The following is a 19,851-nucleotide window of genomic DNA, read 5'->3' as shown; positions in this document are numbered from 1 at the left end:
TTTAAGCTGTAGCTACCGATCTCCGTCACGAGCGCAGAGTACCCGCGGTTTAGTAATAAATTCTGGTCTCGTTCGCCCGATCGGCAGCGCGGGTCGGCTAGCCAGAACGGAATTTACTAATTTCCTTTAACTTCGTAATACACCGCTGCAAAGTTAATCTTCCGAGACCGTCGTTGCCTTAATGGCGCCGCCATTAGTGTAACTACGTACACGCGTGCCATCTCCGATCCGTTATTAATACGAAGCCGGCGCGCTTCGCGCTGTTTATCGCTCGCGGTACTAATTGAAATCCATTTCGGCGTCGCTCGCGGCACGCTGCGGATCTCGTTTGTCTCGCGATGGCAGCAGCTTCTTGTTCATTGGCGTGCGAACGCGCGCGATCGAGCGTCCGTTGAAAAATAAGTTCGCGATATGAGACGCGGGGATCGGTTCGCGCGGAAAACGTTCGTGGTATCCTCGAACGGGCGTTGAGGACGCCGGCGAGCAATTTTCCGGACACTTAGCCGGCAGTTTCATTACCGGTTCGTTTCGCGCCGTCGACAAAGCCTCGTAAGAACGCGGCCGTGATTGGAAATTAGATCCAATCGCCGCGCGCGGAGACCTCGGATCGGGGGATGCGGATCCCCCGATTCCGCCGCGTGTTCGATCGCGATTAAAGCCGATTGTTTCTTTTGTCCTTGGAAGCGGAACGAGGCTGCCGCGAGTCGATTCTATGACCGATTTAATCGCTGCGGAACGACGGCAGCCGCCGTTCAAACGACGGGGAAAACTGACTGGGACCACTTCCTGCCTTCGGTCGGCGCCGTTCCGCGGTTGATCGCTCGAGACGACCACCGGTTCATTAAGGAACACCGGTTCCCGTGGGATATTTCGCAGGGATCCCGAGGGACAGTTTACCTTTTCTTGGAGGGCGACAGCTTCGGCCCTGGCCCTCTCGTTGTCGGCCTGCGTCACCCTGAGCTCGGCCTGCGCCCTTCTCAGTTCCGCAGCCGCCTTCTCCGCCCGCTCGTGGATCCTGTCTATCTCCTGGGTGGAGTTGATGGCGCTCCTGCCATAAGTGCTCTGCGATCTCTCCACGTCGTGCCTGAGTCTCTCGTTGTCCAGCTCCAACCTGGTTATCCTCTGCTTGGCAGCCTCCCAGTCGGCTCCGCTGCGACCGACCTCGGACGCGGCTTTGTCAAGCTCGGCCTTGCTCTTGCCCAGCTCCGACTGCGAGCTCTCCAGCTTCGCCTCAAGCCGGTCCTTTTCTGCCTGCGCCCTCTCCAGTCGGGCGCCCAGTTTCTCGACCTGTGGACAGGGTCCAGCCACGGCTAAGTTTTGGCCGGGGTGACCAACGTCTTCCTGGTTCGTCCAGGAATCTGATCGATAAAACGTGTACGCTAGCAATAGACCATGCGGACACAATTTTGCTGCCAAATTCTTGCGGACGTGCAGAGTACGTGCTCGAAGTCGATTCGTATTTTTAATCGATCGCTGGTTCGATCGCGATGTTCTTGCGAGTGAGAGATTGTTATCGACGATTTTGAATGGATTTAAATCGTATTTAAATACGATTTAAATATTTATTTATGGTTGTTGATAATCGGTAAGTAGAACAATAATCGCCTAAAAAGTTCCCATATTGTTTATTTTTGTGCACAATCTCAGCGCGAATTGGGGGGAATTTACTGTAAATTGCCAAGTCTCCGTTTGACACAGCGTAATTAATAAAATATCTGTATAGACTTCTAGTAGGTCAAGCGTTAAGAACTAACGCGATCAAAAATGGGAAATATTTTTTCAGAATTCATCTCTGATAGCAATATAAATTTTCCTAAATCTTGTACAATTTTTTTGTTATTTCTTCCAATTTGTGTTGCAAGCTTTTATTATTTTCATACGTTCAATTCACATCTCTTTGTCGTACCATTTTCTATAAATTTATGATGATTTGAATGTTTTTCGATTGACGTAATTTCTATGAAAAAGGAAAGGAGTATCTTATTTATTAGGATTAAATATTGATGACAAAATAATAGAATTCAATTTCAACTTAAAAGGTCGGAATACCATTCATACTTAACAGACTATTTCTATAGATCTTAATATGTTTAATTAACCCCTTAACGCGCAGAAACGTATTAACACGGGCGTGCAAAACCGGCCAAAATGTGCAGACCCGTATATATACGGTCGGCGTCGCAACTTATGTTATGTTATCTATATTAATTGAAAAACAGTACGATGGGTACAAAATTCGATCTGCAATGCGATTCAATGTTCACTATAATTATTTATCCACTATTTTTATTGAATTTTTAGTAATTTTTGCATTTTTTTTACATATTTATTGAAATTAAGGTCCAAATATGTATATATATTTTCTTAGATAAAAAAAATTGATTTTTTTTGTTCGGTTTTTTTTTTTTAAATTGTGCATTAAGGGGTTAATGACGAAAGGCTACGTATTCGTTAAATAAAAATGAGCGAACCGTTATTTTAGAATCTTTCGCGCAACTATGCCCGAGGTGTGCACAAGAGATAAAGGGACGAAGGAGAACCCGGCGATTGAAAATCATGTCCTCCAGCATCTTAGAAACAATCGAGAGTGGAAGAATAATGAAAATGGTAAGAGATCGTTCGAATGCGAAGAGCCTGGCAAGGTGCCTGTGTAAGTAAATTCTAGAAAACTCCGTTTGATTGGATAAGTAGGTTTTCGCAGGCGAAACGCCTGGCCATCGAGCTAACAATGCCGTCCTTGAAGAGGTTAAACGGAAGACTCTTGAGCGATCATTGGTGGGAGGGGGAGCGTGGGGGACTCACCTCAGACTCGAGGGCGTGAATTTTCATTTTATACTCGGCGATCTCCCTCTCGTGTAACTCCCTTTCTTCCTGCTTCTCTTGCTCGGCCCGGTCTCTCTGCTCGCGTAATTGCGCCATTTGCTTCTCCTTATCTCCTATTGCTTCCTCCAGGCTGCTCAGCGCACCTTCGCTGCTGCAGTTGTGCGCCTGCATCGCCGTCAGTCTCGCCCTTGCCATGTCGACCTGGTTGTCCTTCTCCTTCAGTAGATCTTCCAGATTCTCGATCTGAAGTTCACAAGCATTTTTCCGTGAGCGCTCGATCCCATTCGATGGAACATCTGAGCATCGAGTGGAACGATCGGACAGAGGAAGCTTTCTTAAGGAGGCAGGGATTGTTAAGAAAGTCTACGTTCAGATGGTTCTAAAGCAGGGGTGGACAAACTTTTGATCACCATGGGCGATCTGTTTCTTTTTTTGTTTTTAATTGTAGACGGCGGTCTGCCAATATCGTGTGTGTCGAGTGATCATAAGAAAAATAGTAATTTAATTTTGAATAAAATTTGAATTTAAAATAAACATAGATAATATCAGACTGGCGGGCGATTTGGAGTAGTTACGCGGTCGACGCTTTGGCCACCCCTGTTATAAAGAGTCTTAGATTAGTATTATTTACATAGGATATTCCAAAATTATTGTACAAGTGGGTAATAAGAGATTCCTGAGGTCATTTGAAGTAACTTTCTCCTTTACAGAAATTTTCTCCGAGGCATCGTTCACGAGTTATTAACGAAAAACACTGACCAATGAGAGAACGAGTCCGGCTGACGCCCCGCCCTCGCGACCACTGCCGCTGCGCCAGATAGCCGGCGCGACGCGGCACTGGCCGCAAGTGCGGAGCGCCGGCCGCACACGTTCTCCGATTGGTCAGCGTTTCAGTGTTAATATCTCGTAAACAAATGCTCGGATTGCATTTTCGCAAAGGAAAAAGTTACTTCAAATCACCTCAGGAACCCCTCCTTTCCCGCTTGTACAATAATTTTGGGACACACTGTATTAGAAGGAGAAAAGAAATAGACGACGAAATCTTCCTGATGGTTAAAGGGGAATAAATGTTCGGAGACTGTCGCTGATATATTATGCCAAGTTGTTGCGTACGAAATATAAGGTCATCGCTGTGCCTGGAATTGCAACGATGCAATTCATCTATGAACTAATGAATCGCATCTATGAACAAACGATGCTCGTCACCATTAAAAATCGAGCATTTCTCGCGTAACAACTTGGCACTTGAACGAGTATCGGGATTCGACGGCTCGTTAGTTTAATGAACGTAAATCCGCACTTACCTGTCAGTCATCGTTACCAGATGTTGTCACTCGCAACGTTTACACAACTACGCTAACGGTAGCTTGCAACTAATAACAACCAACGATATTACACGACTGCAGAAAAGAACAAAAATCCGAGAGAACCGTCCATCGACGCAGTTCGGTTCGAAATAATAACCGCGAACCGGGGTTCGTTCGGTCGGGCACACGCCACTTACATTAATGTCTCCCTAACTGACGCTCGGATTGCGCACAAAAACGGACAATTTGGGAAGAAGAGATACGATTGTTCGAGCCTTGCGGCTCGTTTTTATATTTCTCGACAATTCTCGAACCGCAAGGCTCGAACAATCGCATCTCCTCTTCCCAAACTGTCCATCTTTGTGGACAATCTGAGCGTCAATTAGAGAGACATTACTGTAATGATCGATGACGGTTCGAGAGGGACCCAGAAAGGCGCGGGACAGTCATCGATCATCGCGCGGCAATGCGAAAGAAAAACGCGCGGTGCTTAACGTAAACGGATATAAAAAGCGAGAACGAAGAAAAAGAAAAAGAAACGCAAAATAATGTTGAACGGCTTTATTGATAAATGATACATAAGAAAACTGGTCAGCTGAAGGCAGGCGAGCTAAACTCGGGGATAATGTGCGGCTATTTACATCGACTACAAGGGGCGTGCTTGACGAAACAGATTACAAAAAAAAATTGTGCCGCAGGACGACAGGCGCGTGACGCGCACACATACACTGGCATACGGGAATACGTACTCGCATACATGCACACTACCGCAGTCGCATTGTGCGAATATTCGACGGTGAGCGCGCCCTTTGATCCGAGGGTGCCGACTAATTAATCGCCGGCGAAAACCACTTCTGGCCCCCGTATCGCATCGACGAGCACCGAGGAGACCACCGGCGACGCTTCTTTCGCTGCGAGCGTTTACCAGCACGCACGATACTAAGTTTGTATCTTGAATTATCTCCTTTCTTTAATTCGGCGCCACCCTTTGCTAATCAGGACACTCGAACCGCGATTGTCGCACGGCGAGGCAGGATCAATCGACTAATCGCTCAAACGCGCTCGCAGTTACGCTTCTAGAGAACGACTATTGCTCTCTACTTGGCTTAGAGCGTTTGCTACAGACGTACAGATCGTTCGCCCGATGTAAGTCAACGGATTGAAATGACTTCTAAACGATTAAAAAGACCGTGTTGTTTCTGTCGGAAACGTTTCTTCGACTCCCGCACCGGAAATTAAAAATCAGTTCGACGAATGAAGTACAAAGAAGAAGTACAAAGTGCGAGGGTTAATGAAAACGGTTTCCTCTGAACGACAAATATTCGCGAAGTCTTCAACGATCCGCACAAAGAAAGACTTACATTGTTCTACGTGATGCAAGCGATTCAGTGAACAGGGTGCACTACTCCACGTTGGGTGCGACAAATGTCGAAGGTCCGCGAAAAACAGGGTGACTCGACGCTGGCTGATCGAGCGCAGGGCAAAAATGAACCTGCCGCTCCGAAGTTTCGTTCGAATGGAATTTGCAACCGCAACGATTCGACCTTTCGAGTAATTTCTTGCCCAGAATCGTAAGCAACTTGCCAGGATAAAGCCACCGCCGTTGAACGCAGACCCGTTCGATCGAGGAGCGAAGGGTGCAGCAGAAGACGGGACAAGTGGACGCGTCAACCTTTCCGGTTCGGTCGAACTTGCGGCCTTCGGACCGACGCGAGGCCAACACAGCCGAAAAAGCGGGAAAGAAAGTTCGAGGTTCACTCACCTTGCGCTGGAGAACACTGATCTTCCGGTCCTTGATATCCATGTGATCCTTGAGCTCGGTCAGCTCGGTATTCATGCGGTTTCGTTCCTGTTGCGCCTGCAAGGCCGCCTGCGTCTTCTTCTCTATCATCCGGTTCTTCTCCTCGAGCCTCTGCCGCATTTCCTCCACCTGAGATGCACACACACGCGAACATTATGCGCTGCGAATGACTTTGATCAGCCCGATCCGCATTGTACACCGTGCACGCATGCACGCGACTACGGACAGTTCAGGAGAAGTCGGGGGAGCAGAGAGGAGAGGAGAGAAAGAGAGAGAGAGAATGACCCAGTTCCCTGCTGCCCGGCCTTCCGTTACCCCTGCGTCCACCTCCCCCGAGTTCGATTTGCCACGATACGATCGCGAATCCCCCAGGACTCGATTTCCTTCGACAACGAACCAACTTCCAACCGGTACACTCTTCTATTACAGTTCTTCTTTCTATGAATTGTAAATCGCGATAGAAAGAAGCTGGACGCCGCCGGCGGCTACTTTGGGAATTGGATGGGACCATTCTTTCCACCTGGCGACACCTTTGGTTTATACGGTCGGCAACGATCGTTTCCTTCATACTTGGCATACTCCGGGCAAAGCGAATCTTGGATATTTTATGGATTATTCGGTCGGATCATGGAACGGAGATTTCCGGAATAGCCGATTTACTTAATGGAATCACCGGCGAACGAAAGTCTACTGAACATACTGGGTGGGTCATTCGAAGGGATCTGGATACAGTAAATTCTCTTCGATTGTTTCTTAGTTTGTGAACAAAAATGGACCATTTGGGAAGGGGAGATACGATTGTTCGATTGGTAATTGTTCGATTATTATTGAGCAATAATTCGATTATTATTAGGCAGTAACTCGATTATTAATTAGGCAATAATTCGATACCGATTGGCAACGACTATAAAAACGAGACGCAGGAATACTCGTACGCTCGAATAATCGTATCTCCTTCTCTCAAATTGTCCATTTTTGTGTGCCATCTGAGCGCGAATTAGGGAGAAATTACTGTAATCCTAGAACAACTTGCCGAAAGAAACGGCAATCGATGTGATCGATAAAAAAACGCGTACAAAAGTGATCTTAAAAATGCATCGACACAGCTAAGTAGTTACTATAGTAAATTCTCCCTAATTTTCCTTCAGCTTGTAAACAAAAATGGACAATTTTAGAAGAAGAGATGCGATTATTCGAGTCTCGCCGCTCGATTTATAGCCGCCGATTGTTAACAACTTTAAAAAACGAGCCGCAAGGCTCGGAGAATCGTATCTTCTCTTCTCAAATCGTCCATTTTCGTTTACAATCCCATCGCGAATTAGGGAGAATTTACTGTATCTCTTGCAATCGACACTCAAAATTGTATGCTGTGTTTCACATTATTGTAATTATGTTCGTCTACCGATCAAATTCAATTTATGCGTGATTAGAAGATTACGAAAATATGCAGACAAAACTTTGAAACAGATATCCGGAAATTAAGCTTAAGTTATACAAAATAAACCCCAGTCACTGGATACAAACCCACTTATAAGTAACAAAAATATTCAACTCTTTATTTTATACGTGATTCTATGTAATTGCAGCTTTAAAAAAAAGATAATTCGAAGCAAAATTGTAGTAAAATTCTTTAGTAAATTAGATTCCCTCCGAAATCGTTGAAAATACCAATTTCGAGAAAATTATTCGACTTTAAAAGATCCGCGAACGCTTTTGCGAGCTGCTATAAGCGAACGACCCCGTTCAGTAGACTTGAAGAAAACATTCAACAACTTTTCCATTGACTTAGAATTTCTAGGTTGGACTCACATCAGCCTGAAGCATATTGTAGTGTTCCTCTTTGGCGCAGAGCGACTCCTTGAGCACGGTGATGTGCCGTTGATAGTCCTGGTGCTGTTCCTCGAGGGTTTTCATCTTGGCGGCCATCGCGAGTATCTCCTGGTCCCTGCGCTGCACTTCGGTCCGTAGCTCGTCCAGCTGCGAAAAGATTCGTCGTCCAGGAGAGGATCAGTCCGCGCGCACGGATAAACCTCGACGACGACGAAACAACGAGCGACGAAGGCGGCCAAGGCCTGTCGTCCCTCCGTCGTGGCCGAGTACGACGACGATCGGCGGGCGCGGCCAGTTTTCCAGCTTCGATTCCGGCCAGCGGAACGTAATCGGCCGTGAAAACGGGTCGGCCATTTTCGTTCCGATCCGCCAACTGTTCGACTTGCTAATCGCTCGGTCGAAATTTCCGTACCCGCTGCCGGGCTTCGACTGCTCCGGGGTTGGCTCAGGGCTCGAAAAACTTTCCTCCGAGCCCTCCGTGGCCGGGCGATCGTGCGCCGAATTCGCTTTCGGCTCGATCGGGGACCTCGACGATCGCGTTAACCTGTTAACCGGGCGATTTGCCGACCAATCGTGACTCGTTTCCTCGAGGATACCGGCCTAATTTAACCGTTATAGTTCGGTGATCGCGTTTCGGCACGCTATTTGCTCTCGACGCGTTCGCAATTATTTTTATCCTTGCGAAAGCTTTGCTCCGAAGCGGAACGAGGCGAACGGTTGCGATTGAACCGCGGATCTTCGCGATGGTTAAATTTCTGTTCCAGCGACTCGATGCGTTTCCGCAGTGAAAATTAGCGCGCCATCAACCCCTTGCACTGTAACGAGTCGGACTCGCGACGGTTAAATTTCTGTTCCAGCGGCTCGATGCGTTTCCGCAATGAAAATTAGTTTGCTATTAACCCCTTGCACTGTAACGAGTCGGTCTCGTGATGAACATTTCATACATAATCTACTAAATATTAATGTTATTCATTCATTCTACGTTGAAGTAATGTTTCATTCTTTTATTGTCAAAGTCTAGAAATGATCGTAAACGGAGACATAGAAGAGAAACGAAAGCTTTCTCGTTCTGTCAGGAAAGTTATTAACACTTCGATGGCCGCTCACACAATATGTATTGTATAATTATTATCATAATTACTATAATTATTTATGATTCTTTATTTTATCTTTAATAATTATGAAAGCGATTGCTTTAATAATCGCCACACGAAGGAAAAATATTACTCTTGTTTCATTAAATGTACTGTTATTGTTGTTATTGTTTCTTTTTGTTTTATGCGTATGTTCGCACATGCTGAATTATTTCATGAATTTATATAAATATTGGCGACGTTTCACTGCGTAGACGTGCGGCCATTATAGTGTTAATGACTAAGCTTACGCAGCACTAAAAGCAGCTATTTTATTGTTTACAATCAACGCGAGACATCCACGTGTCCAATGAAACAATCCCGTTGAACAAGTTCCCAGCATCTTTAGAATTTCAACGATGGTAAATTAAACGATTTTGTAACGCGTCTGAGACGTAGTCGCGAAAGCAATCGTGGCCGCAAGGGGTTAAGACCTGTTAAAAATCTCGAGGATTCTGTTAAACGCAAGATCCGCGGTCCATTTATGATTCTTGGCGTGGCATTTGTGCAGAGTTCGCGGACGTCGTTTCGACTAACGAGAGTTCACAGGAGCCGACGTTTCATCGACACCAGCAATCATTTCGCAAACAGAAACAACCGACGCAACAACATCTTCCCAGCGTAATAATACTTTCTTAGGAGATATCGAAAGCAATTGCATGCACTGGTGCCCGCTCAGTTTTCGCTTCTATCGTCCGCTTAGCAAGCCACCCCCCGATCGATACTTAGATCATTAATTTACGTCCTCGTCCTACGGGGCATTTTAGCCTTAGACGAGTCCCCGCAGGCTTTCGTGAAACTCGGCGCGTTTACAACGCCGTTAGAAGCAAGAAAAACGCGCCGTTTTCGCGCGTAATAACTGTTCGAGGAGCGTCGTCCTCGAGGAAACTGTCGGAAAATAAACGCACTCGAGATCACTACGGGCTTTATCGGCGGCGATAGAAGTTTTATCGGCGAGTTTCGTCCGATTCGAAGGTTCAAATCTCTCTTGCCGGCGGTTCTTACCTTGTTCGAGGATGAGACGGCTGGAGGAAGGAGAGAAGAATCGTTAAACGTCTCTGAAAATCAGCGTTAATTGATACACGATTAATGACCGGGCGTCGATCGATCGATCGATCGATGATCCGATTTACAAAGAATTCTCGTCGGCCGAGACGAAGCCGGCCGCGCGAGACCAGACCGATTAGGCTTCCGCGAACAGATCTCTAGGCTAAACAAGGAAACCGAAGCGAATTCCCGTAGTGTTCCCGGTTAACAGGATAACCATTCGGCGACGCTACGATTCTACAAACTTCTGGATCAGCGGTTTCCGATCGTCCTCTGGCTGGTTCGAAACCGACGGAACGCTTGTCACCGGTTCAAGCCGATGCGCGCGGATTGCCGTTCGACAGACACTCGCTTCTCCTCAGGGCTAATCGAGCCAGCCTTTGTCGTCGTACTCGGCCAGGACTCGTATATATATGTAAATATATGTATATACTGAGCATGCAGCGATATCGAGACCAACGATACAAAATTACAAACAGTGTTTCCTGCGTGTACGAGAGATACATTGATTACGTGTTCGAACGAGTGTACACGGGATTGGAGATAGGCGAGATCCAGGGATTCGCGGGAGCGGCGGATAGATTAGGACGTATTATGTATATATATAAATATATATATATATATATATAAATATATATTGTGTCTCTCTCTTGGATTATCGTGTACGTACCTACTACGCTCGTCTGATCTACTCTGGTGTCGGCAGGCCGCGTGAGGATCCCGTCGCGAGATCTCGCAGCGGATCGAGAGCCCGCGGCTGGATTCGTATTATAGAAGCATAGTTACACAGCTAAACACGTTTCACTATCTAATCGACTAGCAGAGTACGCAGCGTGAAAGAGACGTCGCGGCTCTTTTCGCCGATGGTCGAAGTAAAAGTCCTATGTGGCGATCTTCAGGGCCGGGAACAAAGGGCGCGAGATCGAATTCGTGGAAACGGAGCTGTCGGCTTCGGAACACCGTCTGGAAGATCGCAGACTATGCGCTCCGTTAACGGAAGGGATGACCGAGTTCAGCAATCGACGACGAGCTATTAGTCTCGATAAGAATAGGGAATCCCGGCGCGTCCCGCGAGATTTGCGTCATCCGAGTCACCGAGGACTTCGCGGAACTTTTCACGCTGAGACAACCGTGTCGCAGTTTTTGTCTCTGTTCTTGGAACAGCTTCGCAGGACTGGCATTCTGTTTGGTAATTATAGAAGAGCGAGATTAGCGGCTGCCCGACGTGCTCGTACATTAACTTCGATTTTCAACCTTCGAGCAAATAAAGATTACGGTAATAATTCGATTCGGGCAAATAATTCTACAGAACGAATTAGAATTTAGTATCACGTTGATATGAATTTTTCAACCATTCTTCGAGCGCATTCGGGCTAACTGTTCATCGTTTTTTAACACGTTCCATGCCGAGCTGTTTTTACTCGACTCTTCACAGTGACCGTTTGATATTTTATTGAAACCTGATGTTTTATACGCAATTATTAGTTCTCGTATATATAAAACGGTGGAAATAAATTCTTCAGTTCTAAATTTGTTACAAGCAATTTTTTCGGTTCATTGACACTAGATTTACGGAGCACAAGAAACGGCTGTTTTTGCATCAGCTTGTAAAAGTAACAGTAAGACATTTATCCTGATTTTTTAACAAGCGTTATTGTAACATTTATCGTAAGTAACATATAAATCGAATAAATATATCTTTAAAAGGATATATCTTAAATAAATGTATCTTCACGACACGAATAATCGTAAATTAAAAAATTAGTGGCGGATTCCGTGAATCTAGCGTTAAATAAACATGTAAGCATGTACCATCGGTGGTACACGTGGCACGGAACGTATTAATAATGTCTTTAGTTTTCTCGCAAATGGTAAGATTGCAACAGGTAGCCGCAAATAGCAGACAAAACAACGAATAAAAATGTTACTTTCTTGTTGTTCGAAACTGATCTGTATATAATATCCTATAACATTACTGTTTTATTTTAAATTTTATATAAATTTAAGCCAAATTAAACTTTGATGTACTTTCCGTAATCTTTAATGGATAAAGTACCAAAACAGCATCGAATTCGATGGAATCTGTCACCAGTTTTCCAGTTTCTTGCTGCATAAAAAATGTCTCTGGTCTACGCGCAACTGTTCCAAAACGTTCGCGCAAGTTTGCTTTTGATTCTGCCGTAACACATAAATGCCGTTGAACGAGAATTACTTCGACCAGGGTTTCGCAGAGCCGCGGCCAAGAGGTCGTGCACGCGCGTATCTCACGCAGTTGCCCAATAAAAGCAGGATCGGGAACCGGTGGATCGATCGGCGCCCGATCAAGCGTGGTGGCGCCGATCGATCGTCGATCCCGCGCCTCTCCAGCGTTCTATGTCGTGCCAAGTAAGAAACAGATCTACGGAGAGAGCCGAGCGATCCTCGCGACCGGTGTTCATCGTCTCGGGTTCCTCGGTGTTTCTCTATTCGACGGCCACGAAGAACCACAATCGGTGATCGAAGAGAGACGAGAGAAGAAAAAAAAGAAAAGAAAAAAGACAGTCGAGAGAGAACAAAAAAAATGTCCAGATAGAAGAAGACAGAAGAAGAAATAGTTCAACGGTAGTATCAAGTGCTACGTGACTATCTACGATCATCGTTAGGCTGCATACACGCACGCGCGCACGCAGAAAAGTGTCGTACCGAGGCGGCCGCCATCTTGTCGGCCGCGCCGACGTTGGGTGGCCGGCCGGGCCCAGAAGATCGCTTCTGCGCGTGGTACGTGCATGATTGCGAACAGTCAGATCAACGACTCACACCAGAGAAAGGGACAGAGAGACAGACAGAGTGTGTCAGAGAGAGAGAGAGAGAGAGAGAGAGAGAGAGAGAGAGAGAGAGAAAGAGCGAGAAAGAGCAAGAGAAAGAGCGAGAGAGAGAGAGAGCGAGAAAGAGCGAGAGAGAGAGAGAAAAGAGAGCGAGAGAAAGAGCGAGAGAGAGAGAAAAGAGAGCGAGAGAAAGAGCGAGAGAGAGAGAAAAGAGAGCGAGAGAAGGAGCGAGAGAGAAGGAAAAAGAGAGCGAGAGAAAGAGCGAGAGAGAAGGAAACAGAGAGCGAGAGAAGGAGCGAGAGAGAAGGAAAAAGAGAGCGAGAGAAAGAGCGAGAGAGAAGGAAAAAGAGAGCGAGAGAAAGAGCGAGAGAGAAGGAAACAGAGAGCGAGAGAAGGAGCGAGAGAGAAGGAAAAAGAGAGCGAGAGAAAGAGCGAGAGAGAAGGAAAAAGAGAGCGAGAGAAAGAGCGATAGAGAAGGAAAAGAAAAGACAGAGACAGCAACGGGGTGGCTGCTGACTTCCTGACCCAGTTCGAGCCCATATATCGTGATTCCGGTTGCACCGAATAAATCGGGGGCTTATTAAATAAAAGCAAGCGACGAGATTGCTTGCAGAGAGCCCGCGATAATGAAAGCGCAACGCGGACAGCCGGGAGAAGATTTAACGAAGAATAATTAGAGTAACTAACTGCGACGAAGTTTTATGAAAGTTCGACGAGTTCGCCATTGAATATTGAAATAAACCGCGAGCCCGTGAACGAACTTTCCCGGGGCTGAAGTTTCGATTAAAAAATCGGAAAGCTGTAATTTCGTGCTGCCCGGGTGAAAAAGGAGGCTCGGTTCACCACGACGGATTGGGAAATTTTTTGAAGCGACCTTCCTCGTAGCCTCGTTGCTTTTCTTTTCAAGTCCCGCGGGAATTCACTAGCCACTCCGGGACAGAGACAGAGCAATAGACAGAGAGAGAAAGATGTAGATAAGTAGAGAAAGATCGAGAGAGAAAGAGAGGAAAAGAGAGAGAGAGAGAGAGAGAGAGAGAGAGAGAGAGAGAGTGTGTGTTAGAAAAAGTGTTACTACGGAACATCGAAACACTCCGTTACATAATACGGTAATCACGTAGATGGAAACGAAGGATAGGTGGTGGCTTGGAAGTGCTTCTTTGTCGGGTGAAGAATATCCTTACCTCCTCAGAAAGCTAGAATATTGGGGCACCACATTTAATAATGCTTCGCTCACCACGAAGGCCACCCAACTCCGCCTCCCTGCGTTCCAATCAATCGAATCATTGACCCTTTCGCCGCGGAAACGACGAGATCGGCATATTTTGCACGCTCGCCGAACGTACATACGGTTCAAAAAGTACAGCCTACGGAAATCATCCGAGAGGTCTACGGTGAAACGCGAAACCCGATGGAAACTCCGAGGAAAATCGAAGGCGTGGTTTCGACGAGAAATTTTAACGCATCTGTTTGTGCGGTGGCCAGCTATTTTCGATTTTCTCGTTCGACTCGAACACAATGAAATCCGTCTAAAATCAAGCTGACTTCGTGTGGCGCACGGTTCGGGGTTAACGGATATTTAACATGTTAACGAGCTTCGTAATTTACCGCGGCGACTCTATTAGCATAAGCTACGCACTGTCCACATTCGTTACAGCGATAGCCGCGTCAGATTGATTTCCTTTATCTCCGATCGTATGTATTTAGGCGATTATGCTCGAAACATCGCTAACAGATGTTTCGGTTCGATAGAATATCGAATGTTGCTTTCAATCTCAGAGCACGCGCGCGCGCGTACGCTTCGAGTTTCCTCGGCGATGCAGTTCGTCCGCCGAACAATTTACAGGAAAGCGTCTCTCTCGTATTCGCGGAGCCTAATTAGCCGAAAGGGTGAAATGATTTCGCCGGATTTCATCGAAACAACGAGCACCGTTATCGATACGCGTTACGTTTGATTCAGTTCGATCGATAACGGCGGTGGGTGGAGGGGAGGGGAGGGTCCCCTTCATTTGCCACGATGGGACGTGATCAGCTTTCCCCGTTCTTTGATTTAGCCCGGCCTCCTCGATTCCGGTCACGTGCAAATTTATTCGGTCGCCGCATCGGCATCGTTGCGTTATTAACGTTCGTCGCGAACCGTAGAATCGAACGAGTTCGGCGGAATTGGGTAGTGCCATCCATTGCTGACTTATCGCTAACTTAGCTCTAGCCTTAGGTGCTAATGATGGCGCCCTTATCACTATGTAGATGTCGCGGATCCGGGGGACGTTCGACTGACTTCGTGCTAAGATCCAATCGCGCGTCTCTGCGTATAATTGTTCAAGGTGATATTTTAAGCATCGTCGATCGAATTTGGAAAAAGAGAAAAAAAAAGACATTTTCCGCAGAACGAACTGTCCCCTCCTCGAATTTTGGCGAGCGTCTCGGTGGCCGGTCGGCCCCGAGGCTCGCTCGAATGACGGATGACTGCGATGTCCCGTGCGATGTTCGTTTACCTTATATATGGGAAATCGATCAACGAGGCGACAGACAGCTAGATGATGAGAGTATGCGTCGTAACAATACGGAGCTCGTCTGCGTGGCATGCAGCATGCATAAACACAGGGCTAGACTTCTCGAAGACTCGCATGCGGCTCCCGGAGTTCACGGATCGGTCGAATTTGCGCCGGATCGCGAATCAAGGCTGGAAACCGTGGGGGGTAGGGGGGGCAGCGACGACAGTGAAACTCGAGAGAATCGCTAAGGGCACGAACAAACACGAACCAGCGCCGACCAAACGAACGAACGAACGGCCGTCGCGCGATCGTTCGCCGACGGGGGCCACGAACTCCTCGCGATCGAACTTCGCCTAATTTGCCGGGCGATGAACGGCGTCGAGCAGACAGTTGGCCGGTCGAACTTGGCCGCCGGGGTTCCTTGTTATCGCACACGACCCCCGAATATGGTCGTCCGCGGGACACCGCTCGAGGATTCCACGGACCGTGCCAATTATTCCGTGGCAGCGGATATTCTCGGGAACGCGCCTAACTTTCGGACGATGTTCGCGCGAGAATTTTTCCTTCGATCCTCTCAAATCCTCCTGGCGACGCTCGACATTTTTTACGCTGTTCGATAACATTGCGATCGTTAGGCTTCGTTCACAGTCGTCCGGTAGAGAAGCGATCCGCGACAATTTTGCTGCGCGCGGACGAGAATGGAATTCATAAATCGAAAGCGGAAAACCGGGTATTGACGTAAGCAATCTGTAAGCGAAAAAACGCGTTCACGTCGATCTGCGAGAGACTCCGCGAAATGTCCGCTGCCACGACGAAGTCATCCGCGATGGTCGTCTCCGAAAGCGTTCGACTCCCGTGAAATCGGAGCAACAGACTAACTCTGTTTGCTCTCTTATCGCGGCTATTAAAAATTGACTTTCAGACCACCATTCTAGCTCTATTGCGTTTGTACTCTGGCTGAATTGTGAGCATTGTCGAGGATATTGACTCTGGTCCGAAGCTATTGACCTGTTAACCGAGTTATTATACACCTTGATTTGTACGCCTCGAGTCGCATTGTTTCGCGTGCATTATTTCTACGTGTTTCCTTACCGATTGGCACTTTGATCTCCACTACGCTGCTTCACGCTGGTCAAGTACGAAAGCGTATCGTTGCGATACAACGATAACGATTGCACCGCACGCTTCGCCGATCCTTCGGTTCGGGGCAACCGTCACGACTGTCCGACGTACGTCGTTAACCCTTTCGCGCCGAGCGCCGCATATACGCGGCATCCGCTCGACGACCTGTGGGTACGGGCGCCGCATATATGCGGCATCGAAATGAAGTGTACACAGAAGACGCGGATGTGTAATTTGCAGCAAAAATGATAAAAGAACGGATTCGCGCGGTACGAGTGCAAAGATTGCGACGTTGGCCTTTGTATAGATCCTTGCTTTCAAATATATCACACAGAGAATTATATTATTAGTTTTTACATATGATTATATTTTAATAATTTTTTCCTCTCGTTATTAATTATATGAAACGTTTAACCGTTAGACTTTGTAATTATACAAATACCTACGTTACCTATAATTTTGTAAGTATTTTGCAATTAAAAATGTAAATATACTTGTTCACATTAGAGCAACGATTGTTTTATTCGGCACAGTTGTTATTTAAGACTTCGAACAACATGTATACAGAAACCACGCGCACTGTGCATATCTCCGGAGCGAGTTTCCGTTCGGTACTTCGGCGGATGGGGCTGCCGTAGCGAAAGGGTTAAACTTTAGACGATAAAGAACAGCTCGAGAAAGCGAAAAGAACGTACGATCTCTTATTTCTTAGTCAGCCATACGCACTCTGCGGCGTACATCGAATGTATTCGAACGGTTTGTCGTAGCAGGAAATCAATAATCGCGGAAGTTGCATCGTCGATCGGTTCGCAGAGAGATTGTCGGAGAAGCGTCATCCGGTCGGACGTCCGGTTGATCCTAGGGGCGCTAGCATATTTGTACGCGCACAGACGGACACGTGGAATCAGGTAACCGGCGAGAAACTCTGAAACAGCTCGGAACAACAAAACAGTTTTCGACTTTCGCTATTGCGTGCCCGTACAATTGAACACTTTTCTTCGGACGTTCGCCGACCGCGACGGTGCATCAAGACCGGCGCCGCGTTTACAAAGCCGGAACCGTTCGAACCACTCTCGCGGCTACTTACAGCTCTGCCATAGAAATACATATCGACAGCGCGTTTAACGGTCGAACGATTTAGCACCAGCGAGAATCAATTGCGGCGACGTCAAGGAAACCCGGCGGAGCTTCCTGACCCTGGACAATGAAATCGTCGTCGGCCGGGGTTCAGGAAGCCGGGGTGGTGATCGCGGAGGGGGGGAGTGACCGGGATCTGCGTCACGGTTATGCATTGTCCGCGTGATTCGCGAACGCGAATCTTCGTCGCGCCGTAAATGAAAATCCGAGGGCCGTTGTTCCGGATAGAGCCGTCGCGGATCCGTCGCGCCGTATGAAAATCTAGGGAGGAGGGGGGTGGGGCGCCGTTGCTCCGGATAGATCCGTCGCGGATCCGTCGCGCGAACGAGTCTCGAGATGGTTCTAGAAACGAACGTGACAAACAATAAATCTGGTCTACGTCGTCCGGCTCTCGGACGCATGCATCATGCCTTGAAACGATCCGTTCGCATTCGAGAAACTCTACGCGACGAGAGAATGGCGAGCGAGCGAGCGAGCGAACGAACACGATGATGTTTCATTTTTTTTTCCACGGGGATGGTCGGAGAGAGAGATGATGAAACCCTATAAACGACTCCCGATACCTCGATCCCTGATGGCTGGCTGATGGGCATGACGTGTGTAACGATCGATGAGGATGGACGAAGATCCGATTCCCTCGATCGGAACGCTAGATCTACGATATAACATACGAGTAATGAGCGTGCCACGTGTGTGAAGTACGACGATATGAACCGGTGGTGGTGGTGATGGTGGCGGTGGTGATGGGGTGGGGGGAACACAGGGGTGTGTGTGTCTTCGATGATGCATGAAGGAAGAAGGTGGTTGTTGTTCGGTCGACGGTTCCTTTCTCACGGTTCAGTGGGCGTGGGTGGTGACTGTGATTTTTTTGGGGCTTGTCCAGTGTTGTTGTAGCGCTAGGCGGAGGCCGAACGGGAAACCAAGAGCGGATGATAATATACGTGTGGCGGGGGGTTACGTGACGGATCGTTTGGCAATGCTATATAATCAACGTGACAACTACTCATGGGTGGATTGGCGGGGGGGGGGTGCTGGGTGATGCCGTTCCGAAAGTGCCCGGGATATATGTTTCGGTGTTTGGGTGGCCTGCGAGTGCGAGAACAGCGATTCTCGTGGATGAAAGGGAGAGAGACGATTCTCTGTCGCGATCGATCGCTAGAAAAAAGAAAAAGAAACGATCTGCCGCGTGCGGGATGAGATCTGCGCGCGGGTTCATGGCTGATGGCGAGCTGTACGAAGATTGTTCCGTGGTCGATGCGGATGGACGAACGACTGCTGGACGATGAAGAGAAATCATTTTTTGGAGCGTATGAGCGTATGTCGATCAAAATCAAATGTGCGAGCGAGGGGGACACGTAAGGGGCGTCGTGGGTGGGGGGATAAGATGATGAGAGATAAAGAAACGATGGGACCGGGGAGAGGTCGGAAGGTAGTTCAAGCTGGATCAGATCAACGATCGAGCACAAGAATTCTTTCTTTCTTTCTCTCTGCGGTGTTCGTCGATGATACCGGTTGCTGGTCGTACTATTCTCTTTTCGATCGGCGTTCTTATCCTGTGTCGTCAGCTTGACTTCGGTCAGCTGTCGCTGACGCACCACCCTTGACCCAGATCGGGGGGGAACTCGGAGGGAGACGGGTCTGGGTCTGTCTCTGCGTTCGACAAGGTCGGCTTCCGTTCCACCTTGCGTTCGTTCGCCGGGGATGCGGCGGCACACCGCATCTGAAGGTTCGACCTGGGAGAGATTCTGGGATCGTCGGAGGGGAGGCCGGGACATGGCGGGAGTTTGGGGGTGGTTTCTCTCATGCAAGAAAGACAACGGGAACAGAATTCCTTCGATCGTGTCGCTTGGACGTGTCATTGTTCCTCCGATTACGTTTCGTCGTCCTTGCGGCACCGACCGCCTCGAGGCTGTCAAGGTCTCTCGATAGAAACAGGGGTGTCTGGGTGGGGGTGGTCGGGAATACAGACACGCGCGGGCCGGAGAGAAGCGACAACAGGGCCGACGTGTGAAACGAGAACCGTTCCTTTTCGTTCTCCTCTTCCCGTTCCGCTCTCTCACACACACACTCTCTCTTTCTCTCTCTCTCTCTCTCTCTCTCCCGTTCCGCTGGGCTCTCTCATTGCTATCGATCGTGACTCCGGACCCGCGTCTCTCTAAACTTTCTGCTACCCGGCAGGCCGGGAGAGTCCGAAGAGGATCGCCGGGTTTCGTTCAGGCTCTGTGGCGGACCTTGCGAGCAACAACGCACAGCAGGATGTCCAAAGGTGGACGCGCGAGATCGTGAGACGTCGTCGAGGCGAGCGAAACGATGCCTTCGGGAGATCGGGGATGTCCTTGCGAGCGACGCGCGAGC

General features: G+C 48.0%; 1 protein-coding gene across 18 annotated transcripts in view; it reads right to left on the bottom strand.

Moving 5' to 3' along the window:
* The window catches only part of brp (ELKS/RAB6-interacting/CAST family member bruchpilot), a 168,349-nt gene that overhangs the window by 23,313 nt on the left and 125,185 nt on the right, over positions 1-19,851 (bottom strand). For 16 of the 18 annotated variants that reach the window (XM_076524062.1, XM_076524063.1, XM_076524061.1 and 13 more), the window contains 4 exons: positions 7,741-7,908; positions 5,893-6,060; positions 2,803-3,066; positions 898-1,287 (listed from right to left, as the gene is read on the bottom strand). In XM_076524062.1, coding sequence (XP_076380177.1) covers positions 898-1,287; positions 2,803-3,066; positions 5,893-6,060; positions 7,741-7,908 — 990 coding nt within the window. Of the gene's footprint in view, positions 1-897; positions 1,288-2,802; positions 3,067-5,892; positions 6,061-7,740; positions 7,909-13,926; positions 13,939-19,851 lie in introns of all 18 variants that reach the window. The other 2 variants (XM_033465296.2, XM_033465298.2) reach the window with 1 other exon arrangement.

Source organism: Megalopta genalis, chromosome 8 (assembly GCF_051020955.1).
Source record: "Megalopta genalis isolate 19385.01 chromosome 8, iyMegGena1_principal, whole genome shotgun sequence".
In the NCBI taxonomy this organism is placed as follows: Eukaryota; Metazoa; Arthropoda; class Insecta; order Hymenoptera; family Halictidae; genus Megalopta; species Megalopta genalis.
Note: the sequence above shows the minus strand (reverse complement) of the source record. Positions and strands in the feature narration are given on the sequence as shown.